The 17,411-nt window shown below is 37.9% G+C and overlaps 1 protein-coding gene across 3 annotated transcripts in view; it reads right to left on the bottom strand.

Annotated features, from left to right (window-relative positions):
* The window catches only part of LOC121513364 (glucocorticoid-induced transcript 1 protein), a 42,712-nt gene that overhangs the window by 23,070 nt on the left and 2,231 nt on the right, over positions 1-17,411 (bottom strand). For 2 of the 3 annotated variants that reach the window (XM_041793080.1, XM_041793081.1), the window contains exon 3: positions 10,765-10,913. In XM_041793080.1, coding sequence (XP_041649014.1) covers positions 10,765-10,913 — 149 coding nt within the window. The remainder of the gene's footprint in view (positions 1-10,764; positions 10,914-17,411) is intronic. The other variant, XM_041793082.1, reaches the window with a different exon arrangement.

Here is a 17,411-nt window from a genome sequence, read left to right as displayed (position 1 = left end):
GAAAGAACTACGTTCTACATGAACAACAAAAAGTCAGAGAGTGTTTGATTACTTCCATTAGTAAGCCTCCCTAAGATAAATAAATCTTTGGCAGGACTTTAAAGCCTTCCTTTTTCTTGTCTACTTGTATAATTTACTGGTACATTACAAAATCTAACACCCCCTTACCAAGTCAAACACAGTTTAAAGAAATAATTACAGGGCGAGCGAATAATTCATGGTTACATGCCAAAAAGGCATCCTTATCAGCCACAGGTGACATTTACAGGGACCAACTAGCAGCTGTTCCCTGCTACCCAGTTTACCTATTTGCCTATATGCTCAACTCTGGTATATTGTAGTGTGATCTGTTCAATATTAGGCTTTTACCAGGTCAGTGAGTCTACAGAGAGTTTTTATGTTGTTAGTACTCCAGTGAGAAAACATCTGAAATACAAAACACTCCCTGCCACGGAGCATAGAGGCAGTTCTGTCTCACTGAGCACGTCTTTTAGACCTCTGCTGCATCAACCAGGAAACGGTTAAGTTATGTAAATATATGCAAAAACAGAAACAGACTGAGGATGTTTCATAGAGTCGTCTGAAACCACATACTTCCCCCTGATTATGCATATCAACAGTGCCTCTGGTCCTCAAACAAATCCTCAAACATCTGACGTTTTATGGTCAGCACACTGGTGCGAAACATCTTAAATGTCAGTGTCCACACAGTGTCTTATGCCTGACCCCACACAAACAGTAAAACCTCTATGGCTCTCCGGCTAACGCACAAGTCTTGCCCTATGATATGGAATATCACACAGTGAATAATGAGGAACACCCGTGAAGTCGTTTGCACTAGATTGCTGGCGCTGGTCCCCCCCAGAAAAGGACAGCATATTAAATGGGTGCTTGTGCTCTTATAAAAGGGACCACTGTGCTTGGCCACGCTGGACGGCAGATGTGTAGCTAGCTTTTAGCATTAACATTTTGTGCATGGCCTATGGACTTGCTTGTGCTTTTTGATGCCTCTGCCAAACACTGAGGGACTCGATGCTGCAGCCTAATCTCCCCATACAGACTGCAGTTTCCTCTAAAAGGGCAGACGGGCTTTGTGGAGTTGTGGACTTAGCTGTTAAGGAAAATCTAAGTTCTCACAGATGTTCTATGACGTCAAGTAGGGCATGCTGCTCACTACTTGTAAATCAGTGAAATTTGAAACGCTTTAAGTAGGCAGTGAGTGGTATGTGAAAGGTTTCTACAGTGCGTGATACTCTGCTGAGAATGAGAAAACACACAGGTTTAAATTTAGAATCATGAGAAAGCCTGAAGGTGTTTCAGGTAAACATCAACAAACTCTTTTACACAACAAAGTTGTGCTATATTTATATATCATACCACTGAAGTCAGCTATTTTACAATTTAGAGTCCTTCATTCACATTTTACTTGCCTTAAATTTAAATTGTTTTTGGTTGTGCTGCACAATTAATCTAATAGCAGCTGAAATTATGATGTAAGGCTGTGCAATAACACAATTATTTTTGTTTTAAATAGTACTTGAAGGTTTACAAAAATGCCTACAGAAAGGCATTTAAGATCACAACAGATGCACTATTGCACTTGGTAAGATAACTTCATTTTCATAAAAGAAAAAACTTTTATCATTATATTATATATTATTATAAAAAAATATATTATTTTGAAAGCAGTACTGTAAAAAGTTCGGGTTTTGTATTGTAAAGGTACTACTTGAAATAGGCCTATGTATGTTTTGAGTTAAGAAAAACACACTTAAAACCACACTTAAAATCACACCATCTGTAGTTTCCTTGATAACCAGAGCAGACTCACAATACCATTCATGTCGTATACATCAAAATCCCAATTCACGATATTGTCCAGTACAATCACAATGTTACCAAATCCTGCAGGACAAGTCTTGGGTGCCACTTTTACTCAAATGGTAGAGTATTTGCATATGTACAGATGCTACATAGTCAGAGTGTAATGGTTTGTGTATTCGTCACAATTCAGAGATGATGGATCGTTGCACATAGTCACACAACAAATATGTCTGAATGGAGAAAAAAGGAAATCTTACATGGCACTATTGGAATGCCAATCTGGGTGGCAGTTACGCCCGTCACTGTTTGCTAACTGCTATTAATAACTGAAGAAGAAGCATGCACAACTAAAGAGGAAAACATACCAGGTTTAGTGGGTGGAAAACACTACTGATGCTAATATATTTTTAAGACTAAATGTGGATATGCAGAAGTAGAGAGCACCAGCTTTAAGTGTGAATTTATGTGCTCTGCTCAGACTCCTTTACAGGCTCCTATCCTGTGTTTACATAAACTAGTCTGAGGTCCTTCACTGACATACACAAGTGTTAATTTTGTACCAGTAACCACTGCAATGGCTGTTTACCAACAGACAGAGTCATGGCACATTTTTGAATCATGAATAGGATGCATTGCTCGAAAATGCAAGTATTTATTGTTTTGCATTACATTTATTTTATAATTTCAAATCAGGAGTTTTAATGCTTTTACCTTCTGTGATGCTTTATATATTGGGTTCTTCTGTTGCTCATGGGTTCTTCTGTTGTTAGGGTTTTGTCTTTCTAATGTTTGCGTTTGATGATTTGTCTTAATAGTAATTCTGCTTACTGTCAAAGCACTTTGAAAACCTCAGTTTTTAAAGCTGCTATGCAATTTACTTTATTAATGTTATTTTTATTATTATTTTGAATTTCTTTTGTTTGTCTTTTTGTTTTATGCTTAATATACACAGGCTATACTAACTTTCACAGGTAGTTCTAAACAACACAAGAAGGAACAAATTGTAAGCTGCATTACAGTGCATTAAAAGTCATCAATGAGGGAAACCTAACTCTAAAATCAAGGTACAAACTGAACCATGACCTCTGTCAACTGCTACACCCCTAGAATGCACTGGTTGCAGTTTTGTATCCCAGTGTCATCCACCTCTCTCTAACCCCCTATTTTCTGTCTCTCTTCAGTTGTCCAATCAATTAAAAATTGGCCTTTGATTTAAAAAAATCAACTATCTTGTTTACTGATTTAAATCAAAGGCCAATTAAACCGTGACTACTGTAAAATGTTATGACAGTAATATTAAATACACACAAAGAAAGGTAAGAATTCATTTTGTATGAGGACACGAATTCCAGAAATTAACTTTCAGCTGGAACTTTCGTTGCTTACAAACTAAAAAAAAAAAAACATCTAACAAGAATCAGCTATGGGGATGATAAACTTATTTCAAAACAGGGAATTCAGGCTCATGTTTAAAATTTGTCAGGCAGCATGTTTTTAAGGTGTCAGCAGACCACAGATGTCAAGTAGAGCTTGTGTTGGCCAACTCTGTTTGCAATTAAACTACTTATTTTCCTCCAGGAATCCACATTAGGGTGAGACAGTTAAAAATACTGCAGGCTATCTTTCTTGATTGACTCTATCCCCCCTCAAACAACTTGTCAGTAAACAAGAACACCCACCTTTATTTACCTCAGAGGCCCTTTTATCATGCTAGCTCCCTAACTTCCGGCCAGAGCTGTGTGCTTTTCAGGCTTGTGTGCCAGGTGTTGTGCCTGATAATGTACTGCTGTGAAGATAAAACTAGCCTGCAGCTTGCTTCCCATTATGATTCCCACCCAAAGGGTTACATGCAGACAACATCCTCAAGAATCCAGCTCCGTTCCAAAGCAGGAAATAATGACTGGGCTTCAATAGAGCTGCAGTGGAATCTGTGCGGGTTTGTTTAGATTGCATGCCGAGACATGCGAGCAGAATGCCACTGCTATCATTTGGTTAGGTTCAGAGATGAGAGGAGCATGCATTGTGATGCGGTAGTTGACTTTGTGTATCTGTTATCTCGTGCAAGTATGAAAACTCCCTGAGTATTCCTGAAAGTAGATAAATATCTCAGAGATGGCATTTTTGTTCCTTCTAGCTTCAGACTTCATTCAGATAAGAAAATAATCTACATAAGGCAACTCCTTAACAGTGATAAAAGTACCACTGGCCTCTACCTTAAAACTGGAAGAACATGTTAATTCAATTTCATTACAAACAAAATCAATTGTTAATTTTATATACTATTCAGATATCAATATTAGTTGTGAAAAGTTTGGGTATACATTTTGTCCATTAACAGCAAAGCAGAGAGGAATCAACAAAAGCTTTAACTACTTGTTCAGGGTTTCTCACAGATATATGGAGTAGTCAACCTGTGGGAAAAAAGTGGCTAGCGAGGAGGGGTTCAAAAGCTTGCCTTAATAAGTGAGGCACACATAAAAAGAGGGAATCCGGGGGATTTCTCCGAGAAAATTTTGGGTATCTACACAAAGTCCTTTTAGTCTGAAGAATATTCAAGCAACAATGCATGGTTGGAATTCAATTATGTAAAGGGACAACATAGTTTATGATTAATTATTACCAAGAAATTAAGCTTTTTAATACACAGAGCTCACACACACATGTTCACTACAATGAACACTTTCATAAAATAACGACTTTCGGAGTTTAAAACATGTACAAACCTTACATAGCAGTCAAAAGAAACAAAAAAATTAAAATGTAATGAGGGATTTGCCACAATAAGGAGATTAATGCTCAATTGATATACTGTAGAAATTAATCTGAAGTGTGCATGTCATAAGTGTTAGTGCAACTATTCTGTTAAGTCCACAATAGTTAAAATAGCAGGCTGAAATTAAGTGACAAGTCAGCCATTTGGCTGACAACTGGTACTGTTGGAAAACACTGATGTTAGTCTTAGCTATGTAAAGACATATCTGGACAACCTCAATTTGATTAAAGCAGAATGAAAGAATTTAAAATAGCTGATCAGTCCAAAAAACAGTAAAGAGACAACAATTCCTCTGTCATACGGCTAATACTGAATTCACCTGACACTCAAGGTCAAAGACATTGGCTAAAAAACAGGCTCTTCTGTCTCACTAAGAGAGGTTTCCATAATCTTTCATTACTGTCATGTATGGTAAGGTGGTGTGAATACATAAATATTGCTTTATACTTAATATCTGTGTTGAAACTATGTAGCATTTGAAGAATTCAGTCCTCTTCATTTTGACACATGGTCTGAAAAGTTTGTAAACTTTTGATCAATAACATTCAAATCAATCCATTAAGAACATATAAAGAGAAAAAGCAGAAATAAAACATGTCATATAATACTGCAATAAATAATAAAGCTATATGATTCAGTATGTGAATACCTAATGACTTTAACATACAGAATCAAAAGTCAGATGTATGGAAACAGCAAGCTGTCATCAAGCTTTTTTGGGCAACTACTTTTTTGCCAAATGAGTTTAATTGTCAGCAGCTGAAAGATTTAAGTAAGAAATTAATAGACTATAACAGACTATAATATAACGATTTATGTCTACTATTGATGCATTTATCTTGCGTATTCTGGGTTGGGCTGTTCTACATATTACTAGATACCTATTTATTCTGCACATTGTGTGTTTGTTGTATACAAAATTGAAATTTGCATGTTTCAAGCGAGTATCTACACTTTAGATCTTGTATTTTCATACTTACATTTATTATGGGAGCAACTGTAAAACCCAAGTTTCCCTTTAAAGATTACAAAGTATGTCTTAATTTTATTCTGATGTAAGAAGCTTTAAAAGCTGTTAAAAAAAGGCTAGCTCGTCAATGTTTCCCTGACTGATGATTAATTATTTCCTTATAGTGCAGATACAACCATTTAATGTGTATTGTCATTAGTTATTGTGTTCAAGAGCAACTTCTAGGAAAAGAAGGCAATGCGAAGTGTTTGATCAGCCTGTCTTTGTCGGTGCTGGCTCTTTGAGGTCGGCTTGGTGTGTGAGGGCCCTAATCTTCATACAGACGTTCTCTGTGTTCTGTAACCACAGGGCCTAGGGCACACAGACCTATCCCGGAACAGCAATTAGCATATGTATGGACCCTCTGCTCCTCAACTCCCACACAAAAGGCAGGCGGGCCATGCAGCCACGAGGGCCAGGTGGTAAGCAGTGGGATTTCTCCCCGCCTCAGCCTTAGCCTGGGGGACAGGTGCAAACAACTTCACCTCCATGTGAGGCTACATTACAGCTCAAAGGAGAGGCTGTCTTGAACTTGTGCAAAGCACAACAAAAGAGGCCAGGGACCTTTTGTCTACTGCTCTCTGCTGTTGTTGTCTTATAAAAAGAGCTGGGCCTAGGCATAGCTTGTTAACAGGAAGTGGTCTCTGACTGTCCTTGGGGGAGTCTGTGCATTTAATCGCTCAAGGACTGTCAAGTGTGTCAATCTCTCCCACATCATTACAACACAGGCAAATGTTTTCCATCTCATATTTCCACAGCACTGACACACATAAATCTCTTAGCTGGGTTTTGATTTCGGTCTGCCTTCAATCAGAGCTTCACTTATGGAGTCTGGGAATTATAGTAAGAACAATGTAGACAAATACACAGAAGGTCTAAAAGATACTATGTATACGTGCCCAGGCATAGTTCTGCAGTAACATTTTTCAAGCCCTGATTATTATCAAAATTGATTTCCCATATTGGTCCAGACTTTCCAGGGCTGTACAAGAACCCTGCAATTAGAGGTGTTTACTCTGCATATATAGCCACTTGAAGAATTCTTGCAAGGCCCTCCCACCACTTCCTCAGCCTACACACAAAGAAATGTGAGGCAAATGAGGGGTTAAAAGGATGAAGCCCATGTAAATGAGCCTTGGCAGTCCTCATTCAGACACATGAAAGGCTTCTATAAGCAAAGAGGGAGCAGCCCTTGTCTTGATCATACATAGTCAATATTCTTTCAAAAGGCAAGCCCAAACCAAACCCCAAATCCCCCAAAATTAAACACTAAGAGAAAAACTGCACATGGCTATTACTCACATGGTGGGCGATGATGTGTTGCTGCTATCTTGGCCAAATGTGACATCCATACATGTGTGCAATGAAGTGTTATGACGTTTTAAAGAAGGTAGCGGCATAAGAAAATATCTGCGTATTTTTAGTACCAAATATTAGGACTGCTCTGGCAGCAGATTCCACCAAAAACCTCCAGATTACTATAAACAATCTTTGGCAACAGCTAGTATATTTGGCTCTTTCACCCGCCACTATGACAAAACCAACAATTAGTTAATTCCCAACTGCCACAAGCTGCAATAAAAAAGGTTAAAGTGGGTGTGAAATTTGGGAGTTTACCAGAAACTCTGGTGCACTTGAGGGTGACAATGTTTTTTGAATAACACCAAGAGATATTAAAGGTATTTTTGATTTGTCAAACAGGGAGCTAACTTTAACTTAATACTAAGCACACTGTTGAAATTCCTTTAGGCAGAAAGTTATTTTTTTATGTATATTTCTTCTTGTGTAGATTTTACTGGCTATATGAAGGAATAACCCACTTAACTGTCTTCCAAACTTATAAAAACCTTTATATTTTCTTTCTGTCTCCTGGCATGCTACATGCTTCTTTGATCAATTACAGCAAAATGGAAAAATGTGATGATGGATCAGTTACCTTCAACCTGCAAAGCAACACACTGTCATTGTTGATGAACACATCGTCTTGTTATGCAATGTTGCACTCCTTTTCTGTCAGATATTTTTTTTTTTGTTTTCTCCGTTTTGATCATTTAACTTTGGACGCTGCAGTTGTGTGAACACTTCGACTATTAGACCCCCAGGGAGACCTGTGGTGTCTGAAGATTAGGGTTATCAAGGATTTGGGTTATCAAGGCTTCCATATGACCAAGTTTCATTCTTGTAGCTAACCACTTATTACTATGTGTTTCTATTGTGCTACATGAAAATGTTATTTTTAACATGCTGCAATACTGTAAAATCACTGCATGAAAATATTTAACTCACATTATGATTAATACCGGAAAAGGGCAAGAGCATTTCAGTGCTCTTGCTTTTTATGAACTAAAGAATAAATTTTTTTTTATAGGCAGTGTAATATTAATCTTGAGCACTTCTAAGTGGAAATTGGCATGAAACACACCCCATCAGGTCATCAGTACAAAATGCAAACATCCAGATCACTAATAAAAAAACATACATAAAAGACGTATAGTTTGTACATACCATGTAAGGGAAGCTTTTTACTACAGCTCCATTTTTTTGCTGTAAACAGTAGCAATTTTGAGAAGTAGGTTAGTCAGCCCATAAAACAACCCTTTAGTTGGGTGCATTCCCCTCTCAGAAATACAACAGGTCAGACCTGAAATATCTAAAGGAGACACTGGTCAAATGTGTATTATTTTTGAAAATAATATTCCTGTCATAACCCTGAATATTTATCTGGGTGAAAAAGAATAAAGCTGCATGATTCTGGACCACAGAACATATATTATATCATAGAGAGCATACTGTTGGGTTTAGGTTTTATAAAGTCAGCAACTATGTGTTGTTAAGGTTAACAAATTTAAGAAGTTTAGTGAATATTCGATTACTCTGATTTTCTCCTCTTATAGGCTTCTAGCAGCCAAGGCTCACTGGTAATTGTTGTTATTGGATTTGCCCATAAGTCCATTAAACACAATAATATTTAAAAAAAAAGAAAAAGAAAAAAATATCATAACGTACAACAACAGGAATGTTGCTTTTTTTGGGGGGGAGGGGGTGTTCTTTGTTAGGCTGGCCAAATGCAAGATGATCTAAGCCCTTTTTTGGGCCCAATTTCCCCCACTTCAACCCCAACGATAAAGGGTATTGTCCATATCGAGGCTTGTCAATTTATTTGTCAGATAATCCTCAACTGTTGTGTAAATATAACTATTTTACTACCTCACTCTTAAATTGGAAATATCAAACATGCTTTACATAAGATTGTACAATATTATTGGCATGATATTGGTATTTGGAAAATATTAGCTGAAAAAGTAAATTATTTGTTTAGACGGATATGAAAATCTGTGCTGATATTTACAAAAAAAATTTTGGCTATAAAAGTCAGCCTATATCATCGTTAAACACTGGCCTTACGAACAAGTAAATTAACAGAGGTTAGCAGAGGTTTAGGCTGGAACAAAAAATATACATCAGCCATTAGGGATGTCCCGATCAGATTTTTTCACTTCCGATACGATACCGATATTACAGCCTCGAGTATCGGCCGATACCGATATCGGCCAATACAATATCGGCATGAATCATACATACTTTTATTACTTATTTTGTAGTATGAAATGTTAGAAAAGGCTTGATCAAGTGATATTACTCAGAGAACAAGTCAGCAACAGTAGGTACGAGAAAAACTGACCCATTTATTATTAACCAGTGGGTTACATACATTTTGACCTTAAACATGAGCACATTCTACAATTAAATAGAATAAATCAAAAAATAAATTAGACAAGCCTGTCTATACTGTGTTTCTTTCTGTGAGCATGAATGTGTGGGGACAGGGTGTGAAAAGCCGAAATGCTTATCTTCTTAAAAAAGAATCTCCACATCATGCTTGGTCTGCATTTTTTTCTATATTTATTTTTATTCCTTACACCTTAAAGTGTGTTTTAAGGTCTGAAATGTGTTAATATTAATCATCCTCAGACTTCAAATTGTGGGTAAAACTGAGGTTTTATTATTATAAATAATGGCATCAGCAAAAATCAGTTTGTAAATGCGGGCATATTTGTTATCAGCAATAATCCAATATCATGCATCCTCAGTTTTATATATACAATTCCAGATGGGGCTGCCTCCAACGGAATACTCATAATAGCCATTAAAGGTGCAGTGTGTAAAACTGAATATCAACATCTAGAAGTGGGTTCTAAATTGCATTTCTCTGCTGGAAACTGCGGCAACCAGCTGAATTTAATGTGTATCTGTAATGTGAATACAATACAATACAATACAATAACTTTATTTATCCTTTGTTCCTTTTTCCTCTATGTTACCATGGAAACGTGTAAAAATCCAAGATGGCGGCATCCATGGAGGGGACCCTCCCTATGTATGAATTAAAGGTTTATTCTGAGTTGTTTTCCCAAAATAGCTATTTTTGAATTTAGATGACTAAACACTTATTTAGATAGACCGTCTTAGAAATGTTTTGCTTCATTTTACCAAGTTTGTTCAGCTAAATGCTACTAGGCTAAATATTACACACTGCACCTTTAAGAGCAAGCAAACCAGGAAGTGTCACCAACCAGATGTTGCATACTTCTGCAGCTCACAGACATGGCAGTGAACATTAGAAACACAACTGTGCTCGGAGTCAAGTGGATGATTGAACTGGAGTATGACAACCAATTTGTGGGGTTATGCCAACTCCCCACATGCCATTATGTCTTTCACAGGACATCCTACGATAGGTCCAACAGCCAGCTGATGATATAAATCATCCTTCATATTTAGTTTTCTTATGAAGTCACATTTGATCTCACAAGTTTCTGTGAGATCTCATGTAGCCACTGTGAAACTGCTACTACAAATGGCAGGTGTGTGGTTTTGCAGTCTGGCTGGATCATGTTCTGTGTTGTTAGGGGGGTTATAATGTTAACAGTCTTTTAACTATCATTATGACTGTATTTTCCCACATTTTAAAATCAGTTAAGATGGGAAATTATCTGGTGTGTAGCCAGCCTCAAGTTAAATTTAAAAAATAACTTTTAAGACTATTTAAAAATTGATATACAGGAATGGGAGAGACCAGGGCCTCCTCCTTCACAGCAACCCTAGTCATAAAATCATGACCTATTTCCAAAATACTGATTTTTCTGAAGGTTTGTACCTGTGTAGCTTTGTCTTTCATACAGGAGGGATAGGGTCCGTGGGAGTCCCGAGGCCACTGACCAGTTAGGTAAGGACCTGTGATGGCGTCAAGGGAAGATGTCCGCCGAATGGCACTGGAAGTCCGAACTTGTAGCTTGGACCTTTCTGCTGTGAAATGGGAAATAATAAGGAGATAGGATAAGACAACAAAAAAAAAAAAAAAAACAGAAGAAGGCATGAGTAACAAGTGAGAAAATCTCCCTGACCCCTTTAGGCATTGTTGTTATTCGAGTGCTAACTTTCTCAATTGTGTAAGTAAGGCTAAGTTAAAAGCACAGATAAAAAGTCACTGTGTAATAAATCTTTTAGTGCAAATGGGAAGCCAAGGACTGGGGAATGTATTTTGAGTTGAATAAAAATCTTAATGGTTGGAATGTCTCACCTGAAATTAAATAATAATACTCTAAACTTTAAAAATAAGTTAGTTTACAAGGAATGGTTCATTTGAATATGTTTTTCAGTGGTAGAGGGGGCTATAATTAAACCAAAAATATATCAGTCTATAGAATTAATTGGTCTAGCTAAAAAACATAATTTTATCAAACAATTTCCAACTCTTCTGTTAACTACTGTCTGCCACTAGATGCACTTCATAGACAAGACCTTACTTTGCAATCTTTCCTTGTTTTCAAAGTGCAGACCATTTTTCTAATCTCCTAAGTATAAGTGCAGGGTAAAAAGCAGGCTTTAGAGCAGAGGCCTGAAGCAAATGTAAATGAGTGAGCAGGAGTATCTGATGTTATGAGAGCAGTCTGCTTTGAGCCAGAGCAGTTAAGCACACACCACCCACATAAGAACTCATAAACAACCACAACACAATGCACATCAATACTGCCTGCATCCACTCAACATTCCTGCAGAGACGTGCTGTAAAGCAAAAGAAAGAGAGAAAAACAAAATGCAAAGACATTAGCTTGTGAATAGCATGAGAGAGAAGAAAAAATCTGTGTTACACTGTTTAGCCTCAATTACACTTTATGTGATTATTTACAGTAAATGAAAGTGCCTTTATAACCGTATAAAAGACAGAAAAAGAAAAAAGCATGATAGTCAGGAAGCATACTCATTTACTCTTTTCCTTGTGCGAGCAGGCCAAAAGAGAGGCCTGTCTAACATGAACGTACAAACTAACACACAGACTAAACTATCGACATGAGGCACCCCTCTCCTAGCAGAACTACACAGCCATTCATTGTTGTTCTTTGTCTGTAGAATACACAAGCCTACCAACCCAAAGGTATTGCCTAAGTAAGCTTACTGGGCTACAGTAAAATTCCCTGAAGCATTGTAGACAAAGGAAGCAGCCTAAATTTCCATCAATATTGATATAGGCCAAGCCAGTGCTCTCAGAACCAGGCTTGTGGTTATTTTCCATCGTCTCCCCCACTAAAATAATCTCCTGATGAGAAAAAAAGAAACACTGTGAAAGAAGCCAAGACATCAAAGCAGTCCCATCTGCTGATTTCAGGGATGAGTGAGAGGTATATTTGATATTTAAAAGGAATATTTTTAGGCTGACTTTTAAGGAGAACTTTCCCTCGGCAAGCTGTGAAAAGTCTCTTTTGCCTTTCCAGGCATAAACGGTCAGTTTATTAACTGTACAGCAAAGGCAAATGTGAAAACAAACACGTGGTCTAAATCAGTAAACCATAGCAGAAGAGTTTCCTGTAGGTTTCCACACGGCTAAAAGGAAAATCATGATAATCTAGCTTTAACTTAGAAATGTCTCAATTAAAAAGTAGAACTCTGTTTATGATTAGCCTCAACTTGGCTATTCTTATTACTTTAAAGACATATCATTTAAAAATCATGTTTTATCCTGACAACACTGCATATAAATAAGACTAAACTATTTTTGTTTAGTTCAGCTGAACTTCTTAAACATGTCCAAGTTTTTAACATGGTGCATGATAGAACCTGGAAATACATACTATCAAGCTGAGGCAGACCAGTACATAAAGCTGCTTTTCACCAGTTTCCTGTGTGTATACTGTTTGCAATTATTTACATTTCAACAATCAAATCACTCTTTACTACCATCTGTTATTACCACATGGAGTTTGCGCATCTACTAACTACTGTGCAGTAGTTGAGCTCTCAGCCTCAACTGACTGATGTGAAAAAGCCTGGGGAGTGTTAAAACAATGCCCAACTGTACAATAACACCAAAATTATGTTTCCCATTTTCTTAATATGCACAGTTATGGTCTAATTAGGAAAAAGACGGTTAAAAGTGACATCAAACCTCCATCAGTCTGCATCATTATGCATTCTGGCACATTCTATGTCAAGCATTTGTTTGCAATACTCTATGAATGGGGTCAATTTTCAGTCAGGTTAAGTCTCATGTGGTATGTTTAAATATCCTGTAGATTTTGAGACCGTCATTTCACAGCTGTTAGATCCCTGCCTGCCGACCATGGGTATGTGGCTGTGGAAACACAAGCAAGATCAGGGTTTACCATACTAAACTGTACCATACTGTACTGAACCAAATCTAACCACTTAGTGGAAATGCACCATAAGTCGACTGATATTATTGACCAATATGGGCCACTTACATGTATTTTGTAATCTGCATAGAATTCTTAGATGAGTTATCACAATTGAGCAGAAAGTGTTTTGCTCCAAACTTTGTTGCTAATGTATAGTAGTGTTAACATGTCCTTTTAATGAAGCCAACTGTTGAGAAAGCAACCCAGTGAGAGGCTTTGCATATTCATTTATGCAAGATCCATTAGTAATGATCATAAAAATAAGCTTATCATGGCTGAAATATTCCCTTTATCCATCATGATATTGGCAGGGCTGCCCATATAGTAGGGAAAGGGGAACACTCTCTGAGGCCCAGTGCCAGGGAAACCATGAAAGCCAGCTATAACCTTGTCAGTCCAAAATATGAGCAATGCAAATATACATAAAATATATGAGGCACAATCTTAATACAGCTACATTTCATATAAAAAGTTGGCTGTTTTCTATATACCCTGCTACAAAAATACGAGTAGAAAATGCTGGCACATATACTGTCATTACCACAAGTGCAGCTGCACCGTCAGCCAGTGAATGCAATCTGACACAATTTATTATGCACCCCATTTACTGTATGTTGTAAGCAGCTGCTTCACAGCACAAAATAAGATGTGATACTTAAAAACACATGCCATGCTCACATGGCCACTTTAAACAGTTTTTCTCTCTGATTGGATTATATTCCTGCATTTAAAGAGAATAGTGGGATACTGTTTAGTAAACAAACCCTGTGTAGTGCTGGCTTGATTGAAAAGACTCCTCATCTAAGCGCAGCTCTTGTGCTATGGGCCCATGCTTCACCGCAGCAAGTGTTGGGAAAACACATGAAGCTGAAAGAGCAACAAATTTGTGCAAAAACTATACGTTGTGGAATTAAGTTAAAGAATTTGAAATTGTTGTGTATAGACTGTTTATACGTTTTCTTCCCTCTGAGAGACCCTCAAGAAGCCCAGTACTCGTATATTCTGGTTTTTATGGTTTACAAATTTGAACTTCAGTACAAGTAAAACATGGCCAGTTTGTATATGTCAAGCTCCACTTTTGAAAAATGCATGCATCTTTTTTGTCATATACTGTCAAAAGTCAGAAATGCATTTTAAGTAGGCCAGACATGACCTTAACTAACAGGTGAGCTTTAGAGAAAACACTGCAAAAGTACTGGCAGGTGATAGTATCTTTACATGATTACTTAGGCCTTAAAAGTCTGAGATGTATTTTTGAATTGTGAGAGAAGAGCACATACACAGTAAAAATAAATCAGAATTAGGAAGGACTCACTTACTAGATCTTTTCATGATCGTGTCAGTTCTAGATGTAGGCTTGGATGTTGGATATAGATAAATACATTTCCCACCAAATCTAATAAAAAAAAGTGTCAGCTTTACTCTAAAGACTATAAAAACTCAACCATTACTTAGAACAAGTAGAAGCAGAAAACAGAAACATTGGGTGTACTGTCAGATTTTTACTGAATTCTATAGTCTAAAATGACTGACAGTATCTTATCTGCCAAAGCATGGGTATTTATTCCAAATAAAACTGGTAAGATTGTTTATCCTACATGCTTGATATGGTGTTTATTTAACATGTTATAAACAGTCTTGATCACACAGTAATGGGAGAATCTGCTTATCCAGCAGGCCACCCTGCTGTTCTTTTCCAATAATGCCCTACATTAGAGCTCAAACTAATAACTGTGAGGATTACAAGCCGTTATTTCAGCAGGGTCTGTTTTTCATACATTATAAATGATGAGTGATGATATTAAATCCGGGTCATGCTCTTATAATGTTATGAGTTACAGCATCTGTTTCTCTGCCGGTCAGGAAATAGGGTGTTAGCATCATTAGCATCACTCAACGAATCAGTGCGCTCCTCCCACCATGAGCTTGTGTGTGTCAATGGATGAAGGAGGTATGCTTTAACTACTCAAACAGTTATAACTGAGAGGTGAAGAATGAGTAAATGTAACATTAAAGTTAAGCTTCAACCACATGTTACAGTCAGTTATGTGCATGCAAAATGATAAACAGCACAGATCCACCAGAGCAGACTGATATAGACAACACAGTCACTCTCACATTTGGTCCTACTCCGCAGTTTGAATGGGTGACAATGAAGCAGGCCTGTTTCAGCACAGCTGGCACTTTGACGGAGAGTGCGAATTTCATTGTTTGGACAATGTTGTAAGTGAATGATGTCATGTCGGTGAACCTAAAGGACATAGTGTTGAATATAATACTCTCCATTCTGTGCTTCATGACTAGGCTTTAATATGAACTGTTAAAACACTACTGAAGTCCATTCCTGGCATGGATTTGTCTGGCTCTTAACACTAATGGTACTGTAAGGCACGTTGGAATGAATTTCCCACCAAATGGCAAGCATTATGTGTGTGAGTGGGTTCAAAGTACTACAATGAATGTGAAATTACAAAAGCCTACTACTTCAGTTAACTCAAGCTGAGCTGCAGTGACGAAAGATAACTGAATCATGTTCACATTGTTGCTTTCTCTCTGAGAGATGTGTGACAATGAGCATTTTTTAACTGCAAGTAGCTGCCAGCACCACAGTGATATGATCATTATGAGGCTTCATGCATGTTTGGACTGTGAGGTCACGGTAAAGAGGGAGGTTCAAGTCTCCATCATCACCACTGACATGGGACACTGGTCTGGGTTAGAGGTTAGTCTCTTTCAGAGGACTGAGGTATGCGTGGCATGCCACTGGGGTGGGAAATCAAAACCAAGAGCTAGCCAAACACGGGTGAAATTCGTTGTGCCTGGTAAGTCTGCCTGCTCAGTTGTTGTGGAACAGACTTCGTTTCCTGCCTTGCATGGTACACTGGTCAAGGTTGGAGGTCATTTCATTCAAAGAACTGAGGAATGTGAAGCACGTCACAAACATCAAATTCCCCCTCACGACTCTACAATATAACCACCACGCTTTTGAGACAGGAGAACTGCCATTTTCATTAAAGGTAAGAGGGTGACACAAAGAAATATGACTAATGAAGGTATTACTGATACAGCTGTCTAGCGTGTGTGACTTAATGTTATTTAGCACAGCCCAGTATCATGAAAAGAACACCTAGTGCTTTTCATGGGAACTGATTCAGAGACAGAAATACTCACTGAGGTTAGCAGAACTACAGTGTCTTTTTGTTTCCAGATACTGGAAAGACAGGCTGTATTCAGGCACATCCATATCACAATGTGACTTGAAGACTCACAAGATAGTGTGTGGTTTGTCTTCGCACTTAAAACCACAATGTCCACAGAAAAAGAAACACTAAGTGCATCTCTGGCCGGCTGAAGGATACTGCTACCAGTCTAAAATAAAAGGCACAGTGTCGATATTTGGCAGAAGGAGCTGTCACATACAGGAGATTTACTGAAATACTGCAAAATACAGATTCAGGGCTGCGTGGGCTCTCGTGTACTCCTTCAGATCACTTCTAGAGAGCAGCTGAGCTTGACATGAATCGACACAGAGCTTGCCTCTGGTAGCCATGTGCAAGGCAACGCAGCGAGGCTCAGCATATGGTCTGAATATGACGAGTGGTCTATGGTGTATGTATTCAGTGAGGTCAGAATAGGCAACACCTGACCACATTAGCTTAGCAGTGCTTCTACTGGGACTGACGTGGCTCCTTTTACAACTGAAAGCATGCCTTTCTGCCAAATCTATCCTCCTCCTCCTCTCTCCTGTCAAAAGTCCATAGGAAATAAGAGAGCCAACAGTGCACTCTATTCCCTTTATAAGTGCCTAATTGTGTGATTGGACAATGGGCTGAGTAGTTAATGTATCAACCTGCTGTAAATGAAGAGCCAGTCTTGTTACAGACTTACTGTATGCCCCCACAATATGATATCTGACCTGTTTTATGCATAATATAAAACTCCATTCCACTAAGTGTAACCAAAAAACATAATGACAAGATAAGAGTGGATAATATTTCACTTGTGTCATGGCACATCATGTCTAAAACACAGGGCAGACATTGTGTGTGTATATTAAACCTGCTCAGAAGGGAAATAGCAAAAAGCAGTCCTGGTTTTAAAAGAATACTTC

This window comes from Cheilinus undulatus, linkage group 8, assembly GCF_018320785.1.
Source record: "Cheilinus undulatus linkage group 8, ASM1832078v1, whole genome shotgun sequence".
Classification (NCBI taxonomy): domain Eukaryota; kingdom Metazoa; phylum Chordata; class Actinopteri; order Labriformes; family Labridae; genus Cheilinus; species Cheilinus undulatus.
This window is presented reverse-complemented; position numbering and strand designations above follow the sequence as displayed.